This window comes from Aspergillus aculeatinus (assembly GCF_003184765.1).
Source record: "Aspergillus aculeatinus CBS 121060 unplaced genomic scaffold BO66scaffold_6, whole genome shotgun sequence".
NCBI lineage: Eukaryota > Fungi > Ascomycota > Eurotiomycetes > Eurotiales > Aspergillaceae > Aspergillus > Aspergillus aculeatinus.
In genome coordinates, this window is record NW_020291475.1 from 328,201 (window position 1) to 348,728 (window position 20,528).

General features: G+C 50.8%; 7 protein-coding genes across 7 annotated transcripts; 3 read left to right on the plus strand and 4 right to left on the minus strand.

Moving 5' to 3' along the window:
• The first annotated feature begins 564 nt into the window (after positions 1-564).
• On the plus strand, positions 565-3,027 carry BO66DRAFT_426148 (putative Patatin-like serine hydrolase). The gene is made up of 3 exons (XM_025650274.1): positions 565-856; positions 917-1,499; positions 1,552-3,027. Exons 1-3 carry the CDS (start codon positions 787-789, stop codon positions 2,723-2,725), a joined length of 1,827 nt encoding a protein of 608 aa, XP_025507451.1. The 5' UTR covers positions 565-786; the 3' UTR covers positions 2,726-3,027.
• A 447-nt stretch (positions 3,028-3,474) lies between these two features.
• Positions 3,475-6,098, plus strand: BO66DRAFT_201526 (DUF803 domain membrane protein). Its single transcript, XM_025642527.1, has 2 exons — positions 3,475-4,518; positions 4,577-6,098. Exons 1-2 carry the CDS (start codon positions 3,706-3,708, stop codon positions 6,002-6,004), a joined length of 2,241 nt encoding a protein of 746 aa, XP_025507452.1. The 5' UTR covers positions 3,475-3,705; the 3' UTR covers positions 6,005-6,098.
• Positions 6,099-6,369: 271 nt separating this feature from the next.
• On the minus strand, positions 6,370-7,760 carry BO66DRAFT_398490 (uncharacterized protein; the record flags this gene model as incomplete). Its single annotated transcript, XM_025648645.1, has 3 exons — positions 6,370-6,419; positions 6,481-6,509; positions 6,568-7,760. 3 exons carry the CDS (start codon positions 7,758-7,760, stop codon positions 6,370-6,372), a joined length of 1,272 nt encoding a protein of 423 aa, XP_025507453.1.
• Positions 7,747-8,334, minus strand: BO66DRAFT_201580 (uncharacterized protein). The gene is made up of 2 exons (XM_025642530.1): positions 8,169-8,334; positions 7,747-8,107 (listed from the first exon to the last, which is right to left on the minus strand). The coding sequence occupies exons 1-2, from the start codon at positions 8,216-8,218 to the stop codon at positions 7,831-7,833; spliced, it is 327 nt and encodes a 108-aa protein (XP_025507454.1). The 5' UTR covers positions 8,219-8,334; the 3' UTR covers positions 7,747-7,830.
• A 986-nt stretch (positions 8,335-9,320) lies between these two features.
• Positions 9,321-10,295, minus strand: BO66DRAFT_201544 (uncharacterized protein). Its single transcript, XM_025642528.1, has one exon. The coding sequence runs from the start codon at positions 9,943-9,945 to the stop codon at positions 9,382-9,384; it is 564 nt and encodes a 187-aa protein (XP_025507455.1). The 5' UTR covers positions 9,946-10,295; the 3' UTR covers positions 9,321-9,381.
• Positions 10,152-11,296, minus strand: BO66DRAFT_201548 (uncharacterized protein). The gene is made up of 4 exons (XM_025642529.1): positions 11,018-11,296; positions 10,893-10,963; positions 10,643-10,836; positions 10,152-10,543 (listed from the first exon to the last, which is right to left on the minus strand). The coding sequence occupies exons 1-4, from the start codon at positions 11,054-11,056 to the stop codon at positions 10,359-10,361; spliced, it is 489 nt and encodes a 162-aa protein (XP_025507456.1). The 5' UTR covers positions 11,057-11,296; the 3' UTR covers positions 10,152-10,358.
• A 1,850-nt stretch (positions 11,297-13,146) lies between these two features.
• BO66DRAFT_388731 (uncharacterized protein) lies at positions 13,147-14,154 on the plus strand. Its single transcript, XM_025646630.1, has one exon. The coding sequence runs from the start codon at positions 13,308-13,310 to the stop codon at positions 13,959-13,961; it is 654 nt and encodes a 217-aa protein (XP_025507457.1). The 5' UTR covers positions 13,147-13,307; the 3' UTR covers positions 13,962-14,154.
• Positions 14,155-20,528: the final 6,374 nt, after the last annotated feature.

Genomic DNA, 20,528 nt, shown 5'->3' on the forward strand with positions numbered 1-20,528 from the left:
TTGTTCCGGTTCCTGGGATGGGCAGTCCCATGGTTGAAGCGGCCAACTGGCTATAGAGCTAAGCTTGGATGCTGCTGGTACTGATAGGTTCCCTCATCAATGACATTTTTTATTACAAAAATATACAGCCCATCCGATTCAACGCAAACCTGACAAACTACTCGTACCACTTATACTTCGCGTACCTACCGAGTACTAGGTAGTACTGTGCCTAGTACGTAGTAGTACTTTAACAGGCAAGGTAAGGTACTCCCCGCCGTAGTGTTTGCCCAATTGGGCTCATTACGTCAGGTACCTTTAGGTAGGCAGCCCAGTGAAGGTAGTTCGTATGGCAACCTTGAAATACGCACGGTTCCACTTTTTCTCTTCTGCACCGCCACCTGCACGGCACCCTGCATGAGACCAATCAGATGACGGTTTATCTGCCCTACAAGACCCGCTCGTGTCTTCTCTGATTCCCAACTGATTATCTCAGCGGGGCGTGGCGCAGCAGCCGGCATCAGCCGTTCATGCCATCACCGTTCGTTCCGGAGTAATCATTTTGTAGTCATTCTCCATTCTTCACTCCATTCCTCGCTTCTTGCCGCCAGAGGCTGAGACAGAGAAGAAAAAAAAAATATCTGTCACTCTCCCACCATTATCTTTCATCCAATCTTCGGTCAGCACTTGTCTACTTTCATTTCTGTGCCATCTCACCAGGATCATCAGGAGCACTACTCTTCGCCTCTACTGCCTACAACCACAACCATTTACGCCTGATCGTGCGTGTCTCAACCCCGCGGGGTCATGGATTACTCCGTCAATCTCCGCCGCAAGGATACCACCAAGGGCCCTCCCTTGAGGATTCTCTCGCTAGGTAGGGCATTTATCTCCGGCTCTTACTTCCCATACTAACTCTTATGCTCTCAACACCCAGATGGTGGCGGCGTCCGGGGCTATTCCATGCTCATTATCCTCCAAGAACTCATGTACCGTGTCTACGTTGAATGCGAAGGAAAGGCACCTCGTCGTGAGGAGATTCCCAAACCATGCGACCATTTTGATCTGATCGTTGGTACCGGAACCGGCGGTCTCATTGCCCTCATGTTGGGCCGTCTCCGCCTTGACCTCGAAACCTGCAAGGAAGTCTATGTGCGCATGACCCGCCGGGTCTTCGAAACCGACAAAACCATTGCCGGCATCCCATTTCGCTCCACCTTGTTCAAGGCCTCCAGACTCGAAGAGGCCATTCGCGAATGCGTCCGTGAACATACCGTTTTCGAGGCCGAGGGGAACGACATGACCCCCGGCAGCGCGCGAAATTCACTCGCCGGTGCCCCCTATAGCCCCAATGCGATCGCCATTCCGCAGCGCTCGGGTAGTCGCGCTAGTTTCAGCACCACCAGTACGGCACATTCGTCCGGTCACAACAGTCATCGCAATTCTACATTTGTGAACGGCTTGCGGTGGGGAAACCCGGATGCGTTATTGTATGACAATCGGGAATATCGAACCAAAACGTATGGCCTCTTGCGCTCCCACTGTCACATGGACTCTACTAAACTTCTTCAGCGCGGTCACCGCTCTCTACAAAGGTACTACCCGAAATGGGTCGTCTGTCATGCTCCGTTCATACGATTCCCGCAAAGAGCCCCCACCCGAGTTCAATTGTACAATCTGGCAGGCCGGTCGGGCCACCTCGGCCACCGGAATGGCTTTCAAGCCGATCCAGATCGGCCAACACGTGTTCATTGATGAAGGGGCCGGCACCTATAATCCGGCGCCACAGGTATTGGACGAAGCGACGGTGAACGAGTGGCCGGGCCGTGAAGTAGGTGTGTTCGTCAGCGTCGGCACCGGCAAGCGACCGCCCGGCACGAACAACCGCCAACACGAGTGGTGGGAGGATTTCTTCGGGGATGCGCTGGGCTCGTTCGCGGAGGCACGTCGGCGACTGATCGCCAAAATCGAGGGCTGTGAAGACATTCATGTGGCCATGCTGCGCGACCATCTTTCGAAGCGCAACGTGAGCCAGGACAACTATTACCGATTGAATGTTGAGGTCGGGGTAGGCGAGTTCGGCATGAACGAGTGGAATCGCCTGGCGGACATCAGCACTAATACAAGGCGCTATCTGACTCGACCAGAGGTAAAGCGACAGATCCTCGATGCAGGGGTCAAATTTGCCAAAATCAACCGACAGCATCGACGACTGGCCGACCATGCGGCGGCGACTGGAGGGAATGAGGCAGTCGAGGAGACCAGTTCCATCCTGGGCAGTCCCGTCCTGTCGGTGCAGCCTCCGTTGCCCCATCCGATGGCGGTGGAATTGCCTGCCGAATTGCCAGGCGATTTTGTTTTACGACCGATGACGGCGACCGATGATACACTCCCCGCGCATCCGACGCCGCACGATGCAGTTCTAGGCTCCCCAGCGCGTGGCTCAGGCAGTGATCTGGCCAGTCCAAGTCCCCATGGATCTTCGCGGCCTAGTTTTGAGCTGCCGTCGCATCATAACGGGGAAGAAATGCCTCCACCCGTGCCCCCGAAAACCCCCATTCCTTATCCTGACCATCCCAGTGAACTTGGGGGAATTCCCATGCCGATGCCGACAGTGATGCCTCCGATGACGACAAATAGTGGCCACGGATATTCCGGGGCGGGCGGGAAGACCCGACCGCCATATCCTATGGATGAACCCCCCGTGGTGAACAAGCAGCGGAAACCGAGTTATCATGTTCGATGAGGGAGATAATTCTATGATATGACCTGCCTAATACTTTGTGGAATGGAGAAAGGGGGGGCTGCTGACGTTATGGTGTCAGGATACCCGAAGAAGTCCCGTCGAAAGCATAGTGGAGGAAAAGGAGGCCAGAGAGAGGAGTTTGACTGAGGACTTGACTTGATGATATTGAATCGAAGGATACCCTAATGAGTGAATGAATTTCCTATTATATTTCCAGATCTGTTGAGAGGTCATGTTGTACTGTAATTAAAGTATCGAGTAAGTGAAGTATGTACTGTACTGTACGTAAATGACAGACAGACAGACCCGCTGCACGTGCAGCTCAACCTTTCTTTGTGCTTCCCCAGCCTCTCTCTTATTGTTTTTTTTTTTATTTTCTGACGGTCCATCTTACAATGACCACAAATTTGACTCTCAGATATCTATCAACATTACTGCAACTTTAATTATTCACTTACTACATCGCTTCTGCTCTTTTGTGTCCAGAGTCCAGACAGCCCCAGGTTTTGGCAAGTAGATTAGAATGTTTATGTTATCAACCTGACACATTCCCACCCACCGGCTCACTCCACATTCCCGTGTTGTCGCAACTCAGCCACCGTCTTTCCCACGCTCTTTTCCCACGCTCTTTTCCCACGCTCTTTTCCCACGCTCTTTAGCGCCGTCTAATTATATTCGATCTTTCTTTTTCGCCCCGACTTCCTTCCTGCTCCCAACCTCAGCCTGAGACCATACACAGGAAAGGCACAGGATCAATTGGAAAAGAAAGAAAAAGGGGGTTCTCTGCTGACTAGGTACCACCATTTCAGTCATTCACTGCTGGCAGTGTGTCTTCATCAAATCACCTCTCTCTCTCTCTCTCTCTCTCTCTCTCTCTCCCTCTCCCCATCTCCCATCTCCCATCTCCATGTGGTTCTCTCCGCTCTGAACCACTTTCTTTCCCATTCCCTTATCTTTCTCCCGCCCTCTTCTCGATCATCATGGCTGCCACGACAACCGCCGCAGCGATGACAGCGCTCTACAACTACACCACAACAGCCGCCCTCTTGGCCGCACGAGAAACAACTTCTTCCGCCGCCTCTTCCTCCTCTTCCTCGCGACCCGCCTCCTATAAAGTCGTCGGTATCTGCCTCGCCGTCGCTTCCGGCTTCTTCATCGGCACCTCTTTCGTCCTCAAGAAGATCGGCCTCCTCCGCGCCAATGTCAAATACAACGAAGAGGCCGGCGAGGGGTACGGCTATCTCAAGAACCTCTACTGGTGGGGGGGGATGACCCTCATGATCGTCGGCGAGATCTGCAATTTCGTAGCCTATGCGTTCGTTGATGCGATCCTGGTAACCCCGCTGGGCGCGCTCACCGTCGTCGTGTGTACCATCCTCTCCGCCATCTTCCTCAAGGAACGCCTCAGCTTCGTCGGCAAGGTCGGCTGTTTCTGCTGCATTATTGGCTCCGTGGTGATCCCGCTCAATGCGCCCGAGCAGTCGTCCGTCAGCGACATACAGGAGATGAAACACTATGTGATCACCCCCGGGTTTCTGTCCTATGCCGGGGTGATCATCGTCGGGTGTACTTTCGTCGCACTATATCTGGGGCCGCGATACGGAAAAAAGTCCATGTTCGTGTATCTCAGTATCTGCTCGCTGATTGGGGGGCTGAGCGTTGTTGCGACACAGGGGCTGGGCTCGGCCATTCTGGCGCAGATCAATGGGGAGTCGCAGTTCAAGGAATGGTTCTTGTATGTTCTGTTAGTGTTTGTGGTAGCAACGCTCTTGACAGAAATCATTTATCTAAATGTGTGTGCTCTTCCTTCCGCCCACCTGCCCAAGATGAATGTCTGCTGACCGAATACAGAAAGCACTGAATATCTTCAATGCTGCCCTCGTTACTCCGACCTACTACGTCTTCTTCACCAGCGCAACCATCGTCACCTCCGCCGTTTTGTTCCAGGGTTTCCACGGCTCTGTCAAAGACATCGTCACCGTCGTCCTCGGGTTCCTACAGATCTGCGCAGGCGTGGTCTTGCTACAGCTATCCAAATCTGCCAAAGATGTCCCCGATGCTGCCGTTTTCAAGGGCGATTTGGACCAGGTCCGCGAGGTTGCGACGCAGGAAGAACACGAATTCGAGCCCAAGGCCGACTCCATCCGCGGCGCCGCTGCCATCATCCGCCGCATTTCTACCCCACGCCGGACCATGGAGGCCGAAGAAGCCCGCCGCTATTATCACGACCGCCAGGAGGACCTACACACTCCGCTGGCCGAGAATGAGATCATTGAGTGGGATGGACTGCGCCGGCGCAAGACCGTTCTCGGCGAGGGTCCCACCATGGCAGCTCGCACACGCACCCCGTCCGTCCGACACCATCCACTTCCACCGCTGGGTATGGCCCGCGTACCAGAGGAGCCGAAATGCGAGGATGAGGAGGACGATGAACCGCCCCGACCGACTACGACACAGAGCAACAATTCATTCCTAGATGACCTCCGCTCACGCGCGAACAGTATCTTCCACCCGACGTGGCAACCGCTACACAAAGAGCCGTTGCATCTCTCGGAGGCTGATCCCATGTCGCTGAAGGCTATGGAATCAAACCGCAAATACCCCGATACTCACTATGCTGGCCGAGACGGCCGCTCCATCAAGTCAGCGGTCGATACTGAGAATGACAATCACCCTCTTCCTCCTCCGAGCCCCCCTCCGCACGGAGGCGCTGAACGGCAATTTTCGTTCACCAGTGTCCTCGGACGAATGAAAGCCGGTAGCCCCGAACCTGTCGCGGCTCGTCCTGTTTCACGGCAGAGCGGCCTCCATCACCACTATCACCGCTCGTCGGGCGCAACCGAGGAAGAACGCCTTGGCCTGGTGCGAGGGGATTCGAGATCGGATGACCTGGACGAGAAGGCCCTGGGCAGTGCTTATGATGACGACGATATCTGGAACGACGGACTGGACCCGTTACCATCGGGTCAATCCCACCGAGCCGACTCTCTTGAATCGCATCGCATGTTCTCCAGCGAATCACTGTATCCGGCACGACTGCGCGTGAACCCGCTGCCCCCTCTGCCCGATGAAGAACCGCTGGCTGATCCATACGCGCCAATCGGAATGGCGGGGTTACGACGCGAGTCCGACAGTAGCGCGGGAACATTCGTCTCGTCCCCGCCGACCCGCGGGAGCGGGATAGGAGGTAGCAGCGAGGGCTGGCGGAGACATCAATCAGGACGGAGCAGTGGCGGAGGGAGTGGAGGCCTTCCAGGGAAGAAGGGGGCATTTCTTTAAGAACTGAGCCAAATGGTATGATATATGATATAAATGATGACTGATGAACTCGATAATGTATATATGAGGATTTGGATATATTAATGTATGTATGTGTGTACGTGTTTGATCCTTGTTGAGATTAACGCATTATCGTGATAAGCTTGCGCAAATGTATGATGGCCTGGTGAGGATGGAGCGCAGATTGCATGGGGTATCTTTCAAAGTCAAGTGGTGAATGGAGTCGTAGTCGATGTCGATGTCAATGTTGGAAATGTATTGCAGGAGCAATTGTGTATGTATGCATCATACGCCCTCTGCAGATGTCGGTGTCACTGCCGCAGATGACGAGGAGCAGAACCCAAGCACACTCCTCTGCCTCCCTCCTAACTGAACCGCATACCTACCTTCTGCGAGCCGCTTCCCAGCCTTGATACTATCCAAAGCCCTATTTTAGGTCTCAATCAGCACGGGTATTTCCTACTTACCTAACTTACTGCTTACACCTTTTCTAACTCGGATTCCCCTGTTGAAAGACAGTGGCATATGCGAGGGGCGTAAAGGCGGGGGTGAGGCAAACTTACCACTGGACCGCTACAATCTTCACCCCCTTCCATCCTCCGCGCTGGAGCTCCTTCTGGATCTTGGTAGCGGCGAGTCCACCTCCCGCGCCGCCGTTGCCCGGTCCCGCATTGGGGACTCCAATGATGACATGCGTGATCTTCCGAGAGAGGGAGAGGCTAAGGGTGGCTCCTTGAGAGACTAGGAGGCGCTTGAGAGCGTGGTCGGAGATGAGAGGGGTTGTTTGGCCGTTGATGTGGATGGTGAGGGAGTTGAAGATATTTTTGTTGTTCATTGGTTCGATATGCAGGGATGGCGGTATAGTTTTGCATGAGGTAGATGGGGTCGTTGCAGATGTCGTTGAGGGAAGTGTTGATGTTGATTTCTTGATCGTGGTCGTGGTCGTGGTCGTAGTCGTCGAGGTGATGGAAGGTGTAGGTGTAGGTGTAGGTGTGGGATGAGACTTGAAGGAAGTGGGTATGAGGGGTATCGCAGATACACCTCCTTTTGTTGCTGTTGTCGTCGTTGCTGCTGCTGCTGCTGGCGGTGCTATCCCTGTAGCCCAGTCAAGGCTATACCGCGTCTGCACCTTCGCTTTCTTCATCCCAATTGCCCTGGATTCACTACCACCACAGCCATCACTCACAGCCCCAGGGTATCCTCGTTTGCGAACCTGCCCACCAAGCATATTTCGTATATCCATCTGACCCGTAGCTGTCGATGGGGAGGAAGCCCGAACCCCCAATTGGACATGTCTCAACCCATTATGCGCCGAGCGCAATTGCGAGTGCTGCTGAGCAGCGAACAGCGACCCCGCACCGACGTTGTTGGAGTAGTTGCTGTTGCTGCTGCTATTGTTGTTGTTGTTGTTGTTGTTGTTGTTGTTGTTGTTTCCAGAGCAAACAGAATCGGAATGAGCAGCAGCAAACACCCACTCTCCCCTCCCCGCCTCCTCCTCCCCACCCTCATCCCTCATTCCCTCCGCGGCAGCAGCACCAGGTGTCAAGACAGGCGAAGAAGTGCAATCCCCATCCCTCGACCCAAACTGCCGCGCCAGTTTCTCCTGCCGGGTGATCCGCCATTCGCGCCCGCGGGCGCCGCCGCCATCGGCAACCTGATGACCCGTCGAGGCGGAGTTGAAGACGTCGAAGAAGCGGGCTCGAGGTTGTGGGTTCGGACTGAATGTGGATCCCTTGTGAAGTGGTGGTGGTGGCATTGTCTCTTGCCTTTTTTTTTTAAGGCCGGAACCACTCACCTCCCTTGCAAGTTGCGCTTTTTGATTTTTGCTACTTCCCGAGAGAAGGCGCAGATTGGCTAGATTTGGGGTTCTCCTTCTCTGCAGAATCAAGTACGCGTGGGGTATATTCTGCCGGCTGTAAGTTGAGGGGGGCTGGAAGCTTTTGTCGTTTAGACTTTGGTGGTTTGTCGATTAGGTGTCGAAGGTTTGAAAATGAAAAAGAATGTTTTTGTTTACGATCCATGGATACAGTTGGTTGCGTAGGCGGAGAGGGAGGGATGGAGTCATGTGATGATTGGGGGCGGTGGGGCTTATCGATAAGCTGGCTAGGTCGTTATCGTTGACTTACTGTACAATGGGAATGATGGGAATCAACTTTTTGCCTACTGGTACTGAGATGAGGAGAATGAGTACGAATGGGTCATTCTTCCCTTCATAGTATGCACATCCTCAACATGATTCTGAGTGGGTAAAAAAGAATAAACAAAAAAAACAAAAACAAAACAAAAAAAAAGTACAACATTTTTACTCAGATGTCCACAGTTGTGATCTATATATCACTGACCGTGGGCAGCACCGATGCAATCATTTTCCAGATATCAATAAAGTTACAGTACATCGCATCGCAGCGCGACACCACCTCACTCCCTGAGTCTACCTCCAATCAGAATGCGTGCTAAGATGGCAATTGACAAAGAGGGACTTCCTCTTCGCCATTATCTCAATACTCCAATCAATCCTGCCTCACGGCGCACAACGCACGCATTCCGGAGCGGCGGCGGCGGCGACAGCAGCAGCAGCAGCAGAAAGACGGTGAAGCGAGGCGAATGCGTGGCTGGGTGGGCGGCCAGTGGTGTAATCAAGGGATGGAAGGATGAATGGCTGATGGATGGTCGACTTCAATCACCATTGATCAGCTGGACAAGCTATAATTAGGGGCAGATCGTCCCCTCCAGAGAGGGGCCGTGGATCGGCCGCTATGGAAGTGACATACATATGTATGTCACCTTGGAATGTGCACACACTACTACACTACGTGCTGTAGCTCAATCCTCGACAGTTGTGCAAAGGGTCACAAACTAGAGAGATCAAAAGAATTCTAGCGGGGGAGTACAGAAACGACATCCCCAACACCACCTCCGGGTATGCTAGCGACTTGTCCTCGCAAAACGGCCAACCCAACCCTGCGTCCGCATATGCATCACGGGTCGTTGCAGCTGAAACCGACCCTGGCACAGACGCGCGAGGAGCGGCAAGGATGGCATAGAAGAGAAGCGGTCAGTCAGCCAGTCAATCAATCGAGGTCTCCAATTGAAGGCACTGCAACAGCCAGCCATGTTCTCCGGCTGCCGGTATCAACGGTAGACGGGCGCAAGGCAAGAAATGAAAGACGGAAGGGAGAAGAAAGAGAGAAAAAAAGAAAAAGAAAAGAAAAGAAAAAGGGGGAAAAGACAAAAAGAAAGAAAATCAAGAATTAGAGGGAAAAATAGTAGATGGAGGGGGACAGAGAGAAAGATTTAGTAGATGTCCTTGCCAGCACATACGTGGTTGCCTCTGCTGCCAATCAATGCATGATCAAACTTGGCCAATCCGAAGAGTCTTAATTGTCCCCTAATATAGGTAGCTCAGATGCTGTTCTTGGATGATTAACGGGGGGGAAAAGAGGAGAAGGGGTCCGTGTCGCGGGGACATGGATCCTCAGCCCGGTGGCCAACCATCGCCACCATGTATGTGTGGCACCTCTCAGTGTGTCTGTGACACCCTCTTCTTGGGGTATGGGATGATGCCATCGTGACATGCCGTACAATATTCTGGATCGAAAGGTCGCAATTGGCCCAGGTAAGGCCCCCTGTGTATCGAATCCAGATCGCTCAGGATTACCAGAGTGGAAAGTAAGCATATCTTGTTCTGTAGAATTATTCTTGGGATCTGATCTGGGAAAAAGACCACAGTAAGAAAGAAAGAAGGGAAGAAAGAAAGCCAGTGAGCAAGAAGATGGCGAGCAGGATCCCACATCCGCAATTTCCTGGTCCTCCACTAATCTAACGCAAGGCAGTCCACCTGCGCAGTCGATCGTGCACGGGTAACTCGCCGGAACATGCAATGTAAGGTTAATTACTGCGTGCAGCCCGCCCTCCACCACCGAAAAGCGACTTCGGATCATCAGATGATGAAGGATTTACCCGCCTCGCCCCAAAGAACAGTAGAAACATATATTAAGGCCATAGGCGACCTTTGATTGGCTCATTGGTTATAGCCATGGCGGCCCTCGTAGTCGGACACGGACGGACGAAGAAAGCGACTCGGTCTGAGCTGGGTTGTTATGGTCGGTCGATGGGATCGAGGACTTCTGGGCGGCTTCGACAAGTGCCGAACAAATACGGAAAGGGCAGGAGAAATACTCAGTAAGTAGAGCCAATCGCAAAGATAGGCCGCAGTATCATTGCAAAAACCGACTAACATTCCGGTCATTGAATCCCTGCGCGAAATCAGGTGTTGTAAGCGCCGGCCGGTGGACGAATGGAGTAAAATTAGTCCCTGCTCGGAGCTGATGTCCTTGGGGGCCATTCCCTAACCCTACTCGACTCGATGATCCGCACGGTATTCGTGTCTTCTGAGACCGGAGAGTACAGTAGTACTTGAAGTTGATTTTGAGATTGATGATACGAGAATGATGTGGTGGTGGTGCAAATTGTCCGGTCGGAACAAAGAATTCAGATGGAATACGTTTACGTTCTCTTGATCGGTTATTCCCGCATCGCCTATCAGTAAGTTAATGCATAGGTCGCACTGCAGACGGAGATTTGTCTTTGCCCTTCCCCCCCCCCAAGGGGTCTTCAGACAGTGAAGGGGGTTATTACTTGCTAGTTCGTTATCGATGGCCTCGGCTCGAACCCTCTCAGCCCCGGATAGGCGGATGGAAGATGAGGGGAGGGAGGAAGGAGAATGTCGGAGCTCCCGGTCAGTTCCCCCACCCGTGCTAGTCATCGTCGGAGCTGCACTGTTGTGCATCCGGTTGGAAGTCTGTAGGGTACGGAGAAGAATTGGCAGACAGCTGAAGAATTCTTAGACTAGGCGCGAGGCAACCTGGAAGGGTGGTTCGTTGCTTGCGCTTGCATGGCAGCTGCAGGTACAGCCGAGGATTTGACAGGTAAAATCATGGCTAGCCCAACGCAACCTTCCTAAAAGTTAATTAGTACTGAGTATGGTCAGTATACTGTGTAGTCCTTACATACGCCAGTGACCAGTCCGACTGAATCGACCCAAAGCTCCATCCCAGGAAGAAAAATAATCTTGAAAGTAGAAGAATCCTTGGGCTATCGTACTAGAGTGTAAGTTACGCACCCATAGGAGGACAGCAGTGAATGAGTCAAATTCGTTCCCCACATCTGCACCCGGGATAATTCCTCACCTTCGAGGAAAGCGAGACACAGCCGGACCGGTCATCACGAATCAGCCCCAAGCCTTTTCGTCCTGAATGGTGCATCGAATGAGCGAGACGGCGCGCGATCCCCGGCCGTGATTGATCTGATTTGATCCCCGTGCATTTACGCAGTTCGTCCTAGCGTGGCAGGGATAGGCCCGGATGCTGAAGGGGCCGGCGGTTGACTCCGTTGAGCCCGTTCACTTTTTAGGGAGCCGCTAGTCTGTTAGTCTTTCTTTTCTGTCAGTGTGTCACAATCAGTGAGTGTCAATGGTGAAATGTCAATTGCCAACCATCTGGCTGATTGAAATTTCCAATGAAGTGGGGGGGGGCGGGGAGAGGGGGGAGGGGAAACTACGGTAGATACTGAAAGAGAGGGAGTAGGCCGAGATGAATTAATGGTGGGGATCGGAAGAGATTATTGGTGTGCACTGGATGGAAATCTTTAGCCCATCAAGCTAAATGGACCGAACTAAATGAACTAAAAAAGCCTCCAAGCTTGATCAGGCGCAGACTTAGCGCAGAGCCATCAATGATCCCTGGGCTGGACCGCTGACGGTGGGAAGATAGAATAGATAATAGTCTGTAGTAATGATAATGAATGATGCTGATTGATGCTGCTGTTGCTAACTACTGCCTGCTAATGACAGGCGGCTAGGATGCCAACTGGGAGAAAACTTGAGGTCAAACTGATTTGCTTTGACACCTACTTACGTAACGGCACTATTGTATGCCTGCCTCAGTGCCTATGGTTAGATCCTCCCTGTAACTCCGAACGGATCCCTTGAACTGGGAATGAGTGTTGTTCTGCACCCCCCTATTCATTTCTCATTTGTTTCCCTCTCTTTCTCTCTCTCAATTTGTCTTATGCCGCTCTTTTGCTATATTGTTGGGGAAGATTGATTCCCAATTGGGACTATATTACTATCTCCTATCTATATCTTGTCCTACGCAGGCCAATTCTCCGAATCGGAAGACGGAAGAGTATAAAGGTGACTGACTATACCTACGAATGAGTACCTAGGTATTGACCGGGCTGGACCCCGCAGGTAGGTAAGTAAGTTGGTATGTAACCTTGTATGTAAGTATGTATGTACGACGGCTGCGGGAGTCGGCCCGTCCGTAGCGGGCTCCCCTTCCCTTCCCTCTTGGTTCCCTCTCGGCCTTTGATTGTCCCATCATTTGATTTCTAACTCCGTACGGAGTACTTATAATGATACCTGACACGGGATAATAACCGGGGTCCGATGGTATTTCATTGACATCTTAATTCTCAGCTGTCTCTCGAACCTAGTCTCTAGGAAAACTTGACAGGGTTGTAGCCAAGTTGTCAGAGCTTTGGTAGGGTAGTACCTACTGTGTAAGTAGGTACAATACAACTGCAGTTAGCATCCACAGGCCGATCATAATTTTAGCCCTGGACTTATCTCCACAGGATCATCCTCTTCATCCCACACATCGTCCATAGTTCGTGTCAGACTCAACACGGACCGCGCAGCGCATTGTGCTTTTTCGATGTGCATACAGTGAACTCCCCTCCGCCCTATACCTGCATAATTGTCGGCAGGAAGGCCATGTTTTGACTTGGATGTAAGCTGAAGCATGTGGTATGCTGGATGATGTTTTCTCTATTCCGGTAATCAGCAGTCGAGATCAGAGCACATGAACACGAGGCAGCAACAGACTTAACAGAAGAGAGAAACAGTGGAATGTTACAGTAATCTGGAACGTTCGAGAAGGAAGTGCAAAGCTAATTTGGTAGACGCGCTTAACAGTACAAGAAGAGCAGCAACAAAGATTCGGTTGATTCTCGAGGTAGAGAAGACAGATCAAGAAGAAAGAACGTGAGAGCTTTCAGTGGGAAGGGCACACTCCTCCCCCCCTCCCCCCTTCCGTCATCTCTACACCTCCACCCCCGCCACCACCACTCTTACTGAGGACCACGTCTTCTCATCCACTTCCTGTACGACATTCGTCCCTGACCTGTCAGCTTCATTCTTCATTCCTCCCACCACCACGAGGCATGGAGGGTGGAAAAGAAGAAAGAAAGAAAGAAAGAAGGGAGAAAGGAAACAAAAGAAAGACAAGACCTTGTTCGAACAATGGAGGCGCGCTATCCGTACAGTACCTCTGAGTCCGTCGAGAATAATTCATGGGCCAGTGACCGAACAGCAAGCAGCAACAACAAAAGAAAGGTGGGGTTGGGCCGCCCAAGTGGGACATCGTCGCTGCACCTCTTCTCCACTATCTACACGCAAGGGGTTGCGAGGAGGTGCTGCAGCAAGTGCAGGAAGAAGCTTCCCGGGCCTATCACCAGCCCTGGCGCCATCAGCCGAGCATGGACAGCTGGAATGATAGAGCTTGTCAGTCAAATGACAGTCTTCCTCCCCCCTCCCTTTGATCCCCCCTTCTTGCCCAAATCAGACTTTCGATGTCATTCTCATCGCGATGAAACCAGCGGTGAGGCCTGGAGTCACTTTTTTCGTCCTTCTCTCCAGCTTCTCGCTCTTGTCGGTCACCGTTGTTCATTGCCCTTGCGCCTGAACACGCCTGAAATCCGGGTTGTGACTTACACCGATTCGTCTGGACCCCGGATTCAATTTCTGAGGCAATTCTTTTCAGAAAAAAGCGATGAAGAGCGGGAAACGTGGAAAGACATGGCCAAAAGAACAACTCAGATGAAGGCCTGGCAGTCCAGAAGGTGGCGGCTCATGCCTCTCACCGTCTCCATCGATCCATCAAGATCACTATATTGATGATGGTACGCGCGCCTCCGTTCATAGTTCGCAACACTCCGTAGTGGGCATGGATCCCCCATCCGGATCGTGCGGAGCAGTTAACTAGTTGGTGCTCTAATGGTTGACCAGCGATGCTATACGGCGGAGAATATAGCTAAAAGGTCGTTCGTGAGCACGAAATTACTACTTCGGTATCGGAGGGGCAAACAAGCCATCATTCCACGAGAACTAGCGTTCCATCTTGTACTGTACTCAATCTAGAAAGGAGGATCACCAGAATTTCCGTCGCCTCTCTGTACAACCTTCCTGGTGAAGATCCAAGACAGATGACGGTATTGAGGTACTTGTTTTGTACGAGGAGACCGCTTTCCAGGTATTCATCGTTGATTCTGACGTAGATCAATCAGGCTGGAAAGCCGCCCGAGCCCGCAAGATTTAAGCTGGCCTACCTAAGATGGAAATTAACTCCAGATCTCTCAGCTTCGTTTTGTGAAACACCAACCAAGACCCAGCGATCTCTGACCTCACCCCCCGGTCGTGTGGAGCCAATGGTAAACGCCAGTTGATCTCTCAAGCGGAGAATTATTGCTATGGTGGCCAGGGTCATGATCCCTAACTACCCGGGATTGGGCTTTCTTGACCGACTCGCGAGCTTGAGCTCTCCGTCTGATGTATCCAAGGAGCCGCCTCGTCAGGTGAATTGAACATCTTTTCATTCTTTGCTTCCTGCGTGAAGGTTCCTTATTCGACTAAGCTATTGATGAAACAGGCGGAATTTTGTGAATCTTGAGTTGTTGGAAAGCCTTACGGCAACCTATCTTTGATCACTGCATTGCTGTTCGAAATAGTGTCATTTGAATAGTATGAATGTGTGTGTGTGTGTGTGTGTGTGTGTGTGTGGCGGAGAAAGAGACACGGATGACCGAACGGCTTTTGTATAGCATCACTCTTTCCTTGGCCAAATTCCCCTAATCCAGAAATTTAGCTTGATGAACCGAATTAAAATGAGACAGACCAAGACTCACTCCTCTCCCCCCCCGGTAAATAACACTGCATATTCACAGTCGGCCGGGAAAAGGGTGACTAAGAATCCGCAACGAGGTGAGAATCAACAACTGGTGTTTACTCCGCTGTTGATTAACCTAAAACAGTAAGGTTGTTAGTAGTTAATGGACTGGATGACAGACTGACAGACTGACAAACTGACAGTGCTCATCCCCGACCGACCAACCCAGAATGTGGATAGTGCTCTTGAAGGATGATGGGGTGGGAGGGAAAAATCGAAGAACACAGACCTGATCGAATGTTGCTTGCACGCCACTTCTGCCTGCGTGGTGCACTCTGGTCCAGTGGTTTGGTCTGCCATCTGCATGTATCCCTGCCAATCCGGCCCTATCCTGGTCGATTTCTTCTGTTGCGCTGTGTAACCCAGGGATCGCCTCGCTTGCTTGCAGTATATTCTACTCTGGACTGCGTTGGAAAAATAAGTTTATCTGGCTGGGAACAGTGTCCGTAGCTACCTACCGTGTGCCTGTCTAGTTGACTACTAACCTAGATAGGGACTGCTGATAGGAACGAACCACTGGGTAGGGTAGTAACTGGTACTAGGTACGGTGTGAGTTAACTATCTACCTTAGAGTCCGGAATACCTCGAATAGATAGCCCTGTATACTTCTTCGGTCAGGGTACGAAGTAGCACCGGGGTGAAATCAATTAATTGAACAAATTATCATTCCTTTAGCCCCTCTCTCTTGGCCCATCAAGCTCACTTTTTTTCCCAAATCCAATAATCCCTTGACTCGTGATCGCCTCTCACCCCCTCGTTGTCGCTCTCTTGCTCGTCCGCGTCCCTACCTCAAAATACGTCGGATCTATTTAATTTGACTCTCGTCATCGTCCTCCACCGACTTGCCTCGTTTCCGATTTCCTATCTTCCGCCATGATCAGTCACAGAAGACTGGTCTGATTTGGATGACTTGTCATCCCCACCTGCGAAAGGGGCCGTGTTCCAGGCGGGGCCCACCTCCAGATCGCCCCCAACAGCTTAGAGTTGTTAACAACCATGACGATGACGGTAATAATGGTGATAATACGGAGTAGAAATTATGACAATAATCATAATGGTAACCATAATAAAAATCATAATTTTGATGAAACCAATAAAGTGTCGCATCCAACCCCCCAGCATCATGAGCCAAGTCTAGCTAGCCGATGATAGTAGGGTGCACAAAGACCTGAATAATGGATCCTCCATCCGCTTCACATTTTACGAAAGGGGAAGACAGATGATGAAGGAGTTGAGAAGGGAAGAGTAATTGCAATTTACGGTGGTGATGGATTACTACTAGGTAAGGAACGCGAAGACACAGAGAGAGAGAGGTGGGGGGGGGTGGAAAAGAGCCCAGTGCCAGTCCAAGAAGGCTGGCTCCACTTGGCTAGTCAGGCTATTTCTTGGACTGGCGCTCTCTAGCCTTGTCGCGGAAGACTTCCTGAGTTCCAAGCAAATGAAAAGATCTGAAGTTGGAGTCTCTGATGATTCATTCTGATTGAGATTGAAATGGAAACTTAAGAGTCCTCCGGACCATCTTTGTGATCGGTCCCATCATAATCATAATACCTATTGTCATATTCACTATTCCTGTTATGTCATCAGCTGGTAGACCATTTGCGACCGAAAAGAATCCCAGCATTCGGCTCATCGGCGTCGGAGAAGTACAATGCTACTAGTAGCTAAGTTAGTGTAATAATGCCAATGAGCGCCCACGGCATGCTTCGGAATAAAACAATGTGATCCTGTGCCGTAAAGTACAATGAGGAGAGTGAAAGCACATTTTCCATTACCCATCTAGGATGCGCCGCGTCAACGATCAGTTGAGAAGAACTACCGGTAAAGCAGCCGTGCAGGGTAAGGCAATTGTGGTTGAGCTGCTCCAGGCATTATATGTCGTATCTTATCCCTTGTAAAAGCTTCTTATCCACGACTTTCCATTTTCGACCGATATGATTATTGTTTCCTTTTCTTTTTTTCTCCTCATGCTGCTCAAGTCACCGCCATTCCTCCCTTCCTTTCTTTCGGGTGGGTGACTCTGTAACTATTCTCCCGCTGACCGTTGTCGTTCGTGGATGATGGCTAAGAGATAGGTTTGGTTCTAGGGTAGGGTAAGATCTTCAAAGCTTTGTCGCTTCCGATAGTTTTGGGGGTGGTCTGTGTCGAACCGCTTCCCGCTGCTTTACATGCTGGGACGATCCACTGCACCGTTTAGAGTGCGCAAATCTTGCATCCATCTAATGGACCCCCCCCCCATCTCCCATTCTATTGTTCTTTCGACTGACGATAACTGGCAATGACTGGCATTCCCTGTAGACCATCTCACTAGAGCGGATGGATCCCTGCTAGTTCTATATTACTCATATTAAGAAAATGGTCTTTTGGGCAAAACGGAAGGGGGAAGGGGAGAAAAGACTGGAGAGAAAGCGACTTCCCCCCCCAGGCGCTGAGTTGCGCAAATCAACCCGCCCACCGCCCCCCCTCTCTATTTTCTCCACTGGCGCAGGGTACTTACTATTTGATGGGATGAGAGGCAGTGAGCTAGCTTGCTACCAATGTGTGTTTGCAGTACCCAGAAGAAGCAATCGATTACCAGCCGGTACGATCGCAGTACAAACTGAGTACCATACCGGTACACTCATTCTCTCCATCTCTGGCTTTGTCATACATGCATTCTCAAGTTGTAGACCTTATTTGGTCATGGATGATCTCGACCGCCGTCAGCACTCTATGCACCCAACAGACTGCTTCGTGCGTTCTCACGATCAACCTTGACGAGATTAAGAATACCTTACAGCAGGATGTGAAGCAGGCTAGCAGGCCAGCCGGCCTACCGATCCTATGCCCGAAGCACAAGAAGCATGATTATCATTGACTGCATGCTCATACTCATAGTTTTCAACGTCCTCGAATCTAAGTTGCTTACTGCCTTTTTCACCACGTAGTGTTACTATCTAACTCACCTAGTCAAGCACGGTACCTTTTTGTACAGTAATCACAGCGTACCTAGGTTGGCAGTCATTCCAGACCATGGATTTGACCATTGGTTCGCCGCTTCGTGGCCGAGCTTACCCATGGTCAATTCTTTCTTTGAACTTTGGGTACGCTGAGTGGGACCCGCGGCCATCGTGGAGACAACTGCTGCTCGAACCTGGAACACGCGCCTGTCATTATCAATATTGTTATTTTTAATACATTTTCTTTTGTTTTTCCCCCTTCTTTCCCTCGATGCTTTGCTTTGCTTTGCTTTTGTTTTTTCTCTTGGTTCTTTTTTTTTTTTTCTTAATTTTCTTTTTGGCGGCTGCTGCTGCTATGCTGCCCTCGCCGCGGCTTCTTCTCTTCCTGCTTCCGTGGGCCTTTCAATCGGTAACGGTCTCGGCTGCCTAGTCTCGGCAGGTTCTTGAATTTGTTGTTCAGAGATACATGCGGGGTCCTGTGCTTATCAAACTACAGAACACTTTGTTGTAGAATGTCTTTCGGAGATTATCTACTCAGGATAGTGAATCGAAGAATATGGCACGAACGAACATGGAAAAGCCCCCGGCAGAAGCAAAGAGAGCCAGCCTGTGCTCTGTAGCTACAAGCACTATCTAACTACTGAAGATACTATCTAGGAGTACTCCGTGCTAAAGTATTCTCGCCGTTTCCGTGCCCGATGGCTACTAGGTACTAGTCTCAGCATCAACCCGGCAGCGCAGGACGATCGAATGACTTACAGCAGTGCGCGATCCATCCGTCCCAACAGTTCACCGTGTGGCCCCTCACGCACCGCCCGGAGTCCAAAAGTCACTCTCATGGTCTCACCACCTTTTTCCTTTTTCCTTTTTCCTCTTCCATTTTTCCCAGTGGGTTTCTTCCTTTCCTTGACAGATGGTCATAGTATCATGCTTAGTATTGTTCTCGAAACTCGACTTGGTTTATCAAGTTTTTCTCTCTCATTTCCCGATGTGCTCTTATTATTGTCTACTATCTAGTGGTGATCTCCTCTTGCTCCATCGTCTCCCGAGTGAGATTGGCATGAGAGATTCGAAACCTCTACCTGGATCATTCTGATTTCCATTTGCAATCGTAATTCGATGTATGTACGGAGCAGAAGTAGATAATATTAGGAGTTCACATTGTGCTTTCCCAACGCGATCGATGATTGAAAGTGATCAGCTTCTGCTTCACCCGCAATCAATTGTTTCTTAATGGTGGCTCGCTGAACCCTGCAGACTTGCTCGGGCGGCCTTGTCTATCTACTCCGTAGACTATTTTTCTATTAGCCTACTGCTCCTCTGAGATTCACCTGCGAATCGGGTACCTGACGTTGCCATTATCGAGCATCAGTATCAATCCCAACAATACAGCTACAGTCACAGGTACGTAGCAAGTGAACTCTCCTTGATGTGTCTGTCAGCTTATTTCCATGCCTCCTCTCTGTTTCTTCACGCTTGCTGTGGTTTGGTTTGTTTTTCTTTTTTCTTGATCCTTCTGCTCCATTTGCCGCTGAGGGTCCTGGGTCCCTACGATATGGATACTGGGATCGCGCATCACGTTTCTTCATTTGATCTTGTCATGCTCTGCCGCCTACTCTTTCGCCATCGAGATTTGGCGCCGCTTCCCTTTTTTCACCCTTGGGTCGGCAGCCAATCTGGAGCCGAGGTGCATACTCTTCCTAGCCCAAACGGTGGTTCCTGCCCGGCGTCTTGTTTAGCTTATCCGGCCGAATGGTCCTTGCTTCGTGGCGGATTGGCGGCATTTGCGCTGTCTGAGCTTGACGCTGGAATTTCTGGACCCTGCGAAAAAGACGAAGGGTATTGGGATCGGTACTCTTCATACTAGGTACCTGTAGTAGTTGAAAGGGTAAAAGAGTGAGTGAGAGAGTCAGACTAGGTGGGTAAGTACTGTACTAGCCGCAACAGCAGCAGCCGCCGCCGCCGCAGGAGCAGTAGCAGCAGTAGCACCAGCAGCAGCAGCAGCACCACCACCACTACCACCACTAATCTCACTTAACCACTTCACTATATCTACCACTTTCCACCACCACCCGGCGGCGGCGGCGGCGGCAGCAGCAGCAGCAGCAGATCCCACGGTGTATCTCTCCGCTCTTCCGCACGACGCACGGTTCTTGTCCCAGAAAATCCATCCCACTCCTTCTCCTCTCCTGCTGCTCGTTTTGAGTTGCGGGATCCACATCTGACTGCTAGCATCCATTCCATTTTATTTTTAATGCTGTCTGTCGTTTTTATTTTCTTCCACTCAATTTTTATTTCAGTTGATATTATTTTCATCTTGTTATGTTTCTCTTTTCCAGTTTAATTATTTCCATTTGAATTCTTTTCTTTTTTTTCTTCTTCATTTTTTCCTCTTCTGATTTTAGGACTTTCCCCCCTCTCAATATCTTGTTCCTTCTGATTTCTCTTACCCGATTTCCTAAATTGCCCTTAGATTGAATTCTTGCTTCTCGCTTTTTCGAGCCTTTCCCTCGGATGTTGATTTATTATTGTTCTTCTTGCCCGATCAGAAGGCGACAGTTATAGTGACAGCCAGCCCAG